General features: G+C 47.7%; 1 protein-coding gene, 1 non-coding gene and 1 pseudogene across 2 annotated transcripts; 2 read left to right on the top strand and 1 right to left on the bottom strand.

Moving 5' to 3' along the window:
- The first annotated feature begins 344 nt into the window (after positions 1-344).
- Positions 345-856, top strand: LOC123150870 (RING-H2 finger protein ATL32-like; annotated as a pseudogene).
- Positions 857-4690: 3834 nt separating this feature from the next.
- On the bottom strand, positions 4691-6845 carry LOC123147313 (thioredoxin 1). Its single transcript, XM_044566540.1, has 2 exons — positions 6571-6845; positions 4691-5351 (listed from the first exon to the last, which is right to left on the bottom strand). The coding sequence occupies exons 1-2, from the start codon at positions 6794-6796 to the stop codon at positions 5038-5040; spliced, it is 540 nt and encodes a 179-aa protein (XP_044422475.1). The 5' UTR covers positions 6797-6845; the 3' UTR covers positions 4691-5037.
- Positions 6846-6942: 97 nt separating this feature from the next.
- Positions 6943-7014, top strand: TRNAP-UGG (transfer RNA proline (anticodon UGG)). The gene has a single exon. It is a non-coding gene; the product is annotated as a tRNA-Pro (tRNA).
- Positions 7015-7237: the final 223 nt, after the last annotated feature.

Genomic DNA, 7237 nt, shown 5'->3' with positions numbered 1-7237 from the left:
GATCATCGAAACATAATTCAGTACGCTGCAAATTGTCTCTTGCGGTCTTGCCTGACCACCAGGATGACACACACACACACACCAGGATGACACACACACGTGCATGTTACGGTAATTTTGCCTGATCAAAAGTACGAGCACGTAAACTCCAAGATGGTCAGCTTGTCGACATCGATGGGCTCTTGCAGTCAGACAACACAGGCCGCGTGAAAAGACAACCCCAGCCAGACCAGACACCAGCACACACCTGAAACAAACCAATTATACAGAGAGCCCATAGACGTAGCTCAAACTACAGACCGATAGCATTGGAACCGGCGTGATTCGGTCGCCGCCTGGCCGGCATGCCGCTCAAGCTCGTGTTCATCGTCGTTGCTCCGGTGGCCTTGACGTGCGGCATACTGCAACTCTCCAGCATCCCCTGGCGAACCAATGTCGGCATCGGCAGCGTTCTGCTCGCCTTCCTCTTCATCGTCGGGCTGTGCGAGCGCGTGCGCTCGGGCGCTAGGTCGCAACGCGAGCTCCTGCAAGAACCAGAGGGGGTCAGTTCATGGCCGCACTTGCACGGGAACCAGCCATCGGGCTAGGCCGTGCCGCGATCGCCAGTCTGCCCGTGTACAAGTACGAGAAGCTGAGGTGCGGCGGCGGAGAGGGCCACCAGTGCGCGGTGTGCCTGGCCGAGGTCAGGCCCAAGGAGGTGGTGAAGCAGCTGCCGGCGTGCACGCACCTCTTCCACGACCGGTGCATCGACGAGTGGCTGTGGTCTCACAGGACGTGCCCGGTCTGCCGGTCTCCGGTCGATGCCTCCACCGTGCCGGCCATGGAAATAGCCGCCCGTGCTATGCAATCTGTGTAGGGCTTCTTTGATTTTTCATAGGAGTTTTAGAGGATTGGATCATTAAGGATTTCCCATACGTTCATCGCTCATATAACACCATCAAAAATGTAGTGCGTTGCAACGGGAGAAAAATAAACACGAAAACTATGGCCACTGAGTTTAGCCAGCTTAAACATTGAGGAAAAACTTCTATAAGGTGAGCTGGTTCTGAGTGAATCCCTCAGAACCCATAAAAAGATATCCACAGCACATATGTTCCTTTACTAAAAAGAATGTCATAAATAAATACTACCAATCTGGGCCATTTCCTGTCGGCAGAAAGCCGTGAAGTGTAGGCCACCAAAAGACGCGAATTTTTCGGTTGTACATCTAGACACCAAAGGGCCTTCCATACCTCCTGCCCTTGTGTCGAACTGCCAATCTAGCTCTTCAACTCTTCACGCGACTCCATAAGCAGACGGTACGCCTAGCGCACCGTAAAAATTCCCGACCGCTCAAAGCCCCATGCCCAATACACCTCCGTAGCCACACGCGATCGGGGCATGTTCAGAATGGCATTGGCGTCTGGAGCGATGAAAGCCCTTCTAATCTTCTCCTCGTCCCACTCACCCGAATCCCGTCAAGTCGGCTACCAAATGGACTGGAGCATCTCCCATGTTACAAACTGGTTTGAAAGAAGTAGCATTTTGAATCTAGTTATCATGCCAAACTTCGGTTGTCAAACCATCTCCAACTCTTCGGATGAGGCCTTTCTTGAGCACCTCTCTGCCTGTAAATGATGGCCTTCCACGCAGTGGCGGAGCCAGCTCAAGTTTAGAGCCTGGGCAAGTTCTAACTACTGCCAATATAATTAGCTTTTGCCCAAGCAAACTGTTAATCAAACCATTATTTTATACTAGAGCTCCATGAACATGGAGCATGGAAGCCCGGGCAGCCACCCCGGCTCGCCGGGTGCTGGCTCCGCCACTGCTTCCACGTAGTGGAGGGAGGCGCTAGCAGGGCATCCTGCCTGCAAGAAATCTCCATCAGGATAGTAATGTCCCCTAAGGACTTGAGCACGCAAGCTCTCAGGCTTGTCAATCAGGCGCCATGCCTGTTTCGCAAGCACGGCATCATTGGACAGCTGTAGGTCTCAGAAGCCAAGCCTGCCCTTCGCTTTTGATATCGACATCTTCTCCCATGACTGCCAGTGCATTCCCCTCTTGTCAAGTGATCCATCCCATCAAAACTTTGACATAACTGTTGTTACTTTCTGTCATAAGCCTTTTGTGAACTTGAAACAGCTCATAGAATGTGCCAGCAAGGCTTGGATCACTGCCTTAAGGGAACCAATTTTGCCGCACATGACATCAATTTCTCACAGTATCCCTGCACCCTGGATCTAGCCTGCTCACGGTAATGAATAAAATTCTGCTCTATAATCCTACCTGTCGCCGTTGGTGGTCCCAGGTACTTCTCTGCCAGAGCTTCTCTATGAATCTGCAAGTTGGATCTGACTCCTGCCCTCATAGATGCCCCACAATTTGGGCTGAAAACACGGAACTTTTGGCCTTATTAACACACTGACCAGAGCCCAAACTATATGCTTGCAAAATATCATTTAGTCGGTGTGCCCTTCTGGAATCTGCTTTCATAAAAACTAGACAATCATCTGCAAACAAGAGATGCGAAATCCATGGGGATTTCAAACCTGGCCGAATGCATCTGTCAACCCATCCACCATCATAATTCTTGAGAAGGCATGCTAACCCTTGCCCGCACAACCGAAAGAGATAAGGGGAGATTGGGTCACCTTGCGTTATGCCTCTAGAAGGGCGAAATGATGGTAGAACTTCCCCATTCATCTTAACTTGAAAAGTCACCGAGTTGACACACTTCATAACCAGAGACACCCAATCTTCAGAAAACCCAGCTGAAGCGTGATTCCTTGAAGATAGGGCCATTCCACGCGAGCATACGCCTTCATCATGTCAAGTTTGACAGCACATTAGCCCTGCTTACTCTTCTTTCTCTTCATGGCGTGGATGCACTCGTAAGCAGTGATGACATTATCAGTTATAAGTTTACCTGGTACAAAGCGCTTTGCTCTTCAGCAACAATCTCATCAAGGATCTCCCTTAGCCTATTAGCCAACACTTTAGTGTAAAGTTTATATATCACATTACAAAGAGAGATGGGTCTGTACCGAGTGATATTTGTCGGATTTTTTAACCTTGGGAATTAACACAATTACCATTTTATTTATAGCCTCCGGCATATATGGCCACCATTCAGAAAATGTAACACCGCGTGTGTGACGTCCTCCTCTATCAGAGACCAATGGTGTTGGTGAAACCCCGCATTGAAGCCATGGGTCCCTGGTGCCTTCGATGGAGCCATTGCAAATAATGCATGATCGACTTTTTTTTTTGAAATAAAATGCATGCTCAACTTCCTCCTCACAGAAAGGCCGGATCAGCTTCTCATTCATAACGCTAGTCGCCACAGGTGGGGCGTGGTGCAGCACCTCATCAATCACAACCTCCTCCTGAGTCGTATACAAGTTTATGTAAAAAAAATTGCACTTCAGCTCGGGCTTCATCCTTTGTGTCAAGAATCACCCCATCCGCATTTTCCAGCACCAAAATCTTGTTCTGATGCTTTCTCCTTGAAGCTTTTGAATGAAAAAAAACGGTGTTACGATCACCGGCATGTAGCCAATCTGGCCTTTGATCTTTAGCGTGTCATAATCTCCTCTTTAAGCAGGAGATCATTAAGCTGTCTAGCAAGGTCCTTTTCCTTCCTGGATGACCTCCGATACAGAGAATTAGCCTTCTCCTGCTCGAACTCACGGCGCACTTTCATGAGCTTCCTCCGGATATCTCCAAACTTTTATGAATTGTGTGATTCTGAACATATGTCAAAGCCAAGGAGCGAGGAAATTGAGAGGTGCACCGGAACAAAACAATAATAATCGTATGTCACAGGATTCGGGAAGAGAACATGTAAATTTTGTGAAAAAAACCAGATATGTTTAGTGCCTTCTGTGAAAACAACAAATTTAGTGCTCATAATTTTCCTATTTTAGAATCATTTTTTTCTCTCAGGCACAAAAATGTTTTCTTTCTATATGGAAATCTGAGAAGCATATGGAACATTCATATTGCAATTTTTCTATAAATTCTCAACATAAGCACCTCTGCAGTAGTGCTCATCATCTACTGTTCCCCTGAGGAATCATTTTGTCTCTCCCTCTTAGCACCGCTGCAGTAGAGGTATAGCTCACATGTAAGCACTACAATTGTGCAAGTAGCAGATCAAATCGCTACAATTGGAGCCACAAAACTTTGGGGTGTTTTGATTGGCAGATTATGAAAACGCAAAAATAGAAAAATTGCACGATACAGTAATTAATTCTCCATGGTTGAATTAATTATGTAGAAAATTTGATATGATGCAGTTCAAAGTTCTTATGCAAAAAGGAAACTTTAAATCAAAGAGGCCCATAGAGCATTTATATTGCAAATTTTCTATAAATTTTCAACAGAAGCACCTCTTAGGAATCTATTGTTCGCCTGGGGAATCATTTTGTCGCTCCCCCTTAGCGCCGCTGCAGAAGAGGTATAGCTCACATGTAAGCAGCACAATTGTGCTAGTAGCAGATCGAATCCCTACAGTTGGAGCCACAAAACTTTGGGGTGTCTTTGATTGGCAGATTATGAAAACGAGAGAATAGAAAAACTGCATGATGACAGTAACTAATTCCCCATGGTTGAATTAATTATGTAGAAAATTTCATATGATGCAGTTCAAAGTTCTTATGAAAGATTCGTATGCAAAAAGGAAACTTTAAATCAAAGAGACCCTCGGGCATTGAAGAGCAAAGAATCAGAATTGCCCATTACATATGAATATATGATTTGACTTGCAGTACTAGATACAGTCACCATTAGATATCGTCGGGAAAAATGTCACCATCAGATATACAAGAAAGCAACATACATATGGCCCAACCAACAGTAGTCAGCCATGAAAACTGGTCATCCCCTTGCAGGCTTGATGATCATCATATCAGAAGCGATGCCAAATTATTCCCGTTTGCACGCAACTCAGTCTGATTTCACAAAAAAATCATGGAAGCAGAGCTAGAATGCCAGGCTCAATGCAAAATCTTTTCACTCGAATCAGCATGTGCTATGTTACAGCATGCTACTGTAGGCTCACAAGAACCTGTCGACCGTGGCGGCCAATGCAGTGTCTGCGATGGCGCCAATGATCGTCTCCTTCCTCTCACCGTCCTTGAAGATGAGGATGGTGGGGATGCTTCTGATGCCATACCTCGAGGCCACCTCCTGGTTCTCATCTGTGTTCACCCTCAGACACCTCAGCCTGCCAGCGTAGGCCTTTGCCAGGTCTGCGATGATGGGGTGCATCAGGCGGCAGGGGCCGCACCATGGCGCCCAGAACGCGACCAGCACCACTGTCTCGCACCCCAGGACGACCTCGTCCCATGTCTGCTCCTCCACATCGCCCACTGCAAGTGCAAACAGGCACTCAAGATCAATATAGAGAACCTGATTGTTTGTTTCTTGTTTCAGAAGAAAAATTCAACCAACACTCCAACTGGGCAATCATGCAGGTATGCTGTTTTGTGCATGGTGCAGTTAACCATATGTGGATCAAGAATTCTGGATTCTTGATATGCATATGCCATTGATTGGGAGCTAGCGATCAAAGATAAGCGACAATAGCTAAGGCCTGCCGCAGGTTTCAGTTGCACTAGGATTAGCATGTTTACACTAGAAGCAGAAGTTACTAGTTAATTATAGTGTGAAAACTTGCTAGTTCACTGTGACACTACAAGCAGAGGACAGTAACATGAGCTTTACATCTCTGACATACTGCCGCAGTTGCAATACAACTCCAAAACTGAGGCCTTGCTTACAGATAATGCAGTGAAGTGCACTACCACTAAAATGCACCAGCGCACCAATGTGATCTGAAAGCTGAGACCTTGTGTAGATAAGATCAGGATGCAGTGAAGAATTCAACCAACACCAGCTGGGCAATAGCTAATGCCTTCTACAGCCTTCTGTTGCACTAGGATTGGAGTAAGTAAGCATGCCGCATCACATAGTTCACCAGCACACTACCCTGTGAAAAACTTACTACTAGTCCACTGTTACACTAGAAGCAGAGGACAGAAACATGAGCTTCTTATCTGTAACATACTAGTACTCCAGTTGCAATAGATCCAGAACTGAGACCTTGTTCCGATACAAAATGCAGTGAAATGCAGTACCAATGAAATGTACTAGAACAGCAATGTATTAACCCAAAAGCCAAGACCTTGTGCAGACTATCTATAGGAACAGGGTGGCATGAACCTCGATCGCTGACCGCACACGAGTTCGCTCCGTTAATTTGGTTATTTGAACGAGAGGCGAGATGCCACTGCTAACTGCTGGCTGAACAGATATAGTACAAGAAGCACACCTGCACAGATGCATGGCTTCTTTCAGGCTTACACGGGTGAAATTCCAGCGTTGCTCACGAGAAGTGGCGGAACAAGATGAACACAAGCAAGCGCAAGCACAAGTTTGTGCGCCGCTGGTCAATTCGGCAGTAAGCTGTTCCTATTCCTATCTACTGGCAGCACAGATTCCATTACTGAAAATGATTCGTCAGGCGGCACGCAAGGAATTCCTAGCTGGGACTTGATAATCTGAAGCGTGATTTTGCGTCTCACGTACCGTGGTCGGCGGCGGAGGGGCCGGCGGCCTTGCAGCGGGCGACGCGGCGTCCGGCGGGGGCGGAGGCGGAGGCGGCGACGGCGCCTCGGGGCAGCGGCCGCCTCGGCTGCGGCGGGTTGAAGCAGGATGGGGAGGAGGAGGAGGAGGCGGCGCGGTGGAGGGGGTTGGTTTGGCGTCTGGCGGCGGAGGCCCCCGGAGAGAGCGATATCGCCGTCGCCGTCGGCATGGGGGTATCTCAGAGGGGAGGGGATGAGGGAAGGTTCTGGAAGGGAGGGAGGACGGGTCGATCCAACTTTGCTTACCTCGCTGTATAAGAAGAGAGTAGTATTACCAAGGATTAGTAAAGGGATTAACGGTATTAAGCATCGAGTAGGGCGTTTGGTCTAGTGGTATGATTCTCGCTTTGGGTGCGAGAGGTCGCGAGTTCGATTCTCGCAACGCCCCGCCGTCTCTTTTTCTTTGGACGTGAAGAAAACTAGTACATTGTTTTTTTTGAAGGACCAGATTGATAGTGCATGAAGAAGTTCTCACTAACGCAAGTTCGGGCAAGGCCTCTTTTGAAATTCTGTATGGTAGGAAGTGCCGTACATCTCTCAACTGGTCGGAAACCGGTGAACGTCAGCTGCTGGGTAATGACCTAATCACAGAGGTAGAAGAATTGTGCAAG

Source organism: Triticum aestivum, chromosome 7A, assembly GCF_018294505.1.
Source record: "Triticum aestivum cultivar Chinese Spring chromosome 7A, IWGSC CS RefSeq v2.1, whole genome shotgun sequence".
NCBI classification, from domain to species: domain Eukaryota; kingdom Viridiplantae; phylum Streptophyta; class Magnoliopsida; order Poales; family Poaceae; genus Triticum; species Triticum aestivum.
This window is presented reverse-complemented; position numbering and strand designations above follow the sequence as displayed.

Bases quoted from the DNA above. Each gene is read 5' to 3' on its own strand.
- LOC123147313 (XM_044566540.1), bottom strand. From the start codon at position 6,796: ATGCCGACGGCGACGGCGATATCGCTCTCTCCGGGGGCCTCCGCCGCC. The intron at 5,352-6,570 runs GTACGTGAGACG...TTGCACTTGCAG, and splicing joins CCCCTCCGCCGCCGACCACG to TGGGCGATGTGGAGGAGCAG.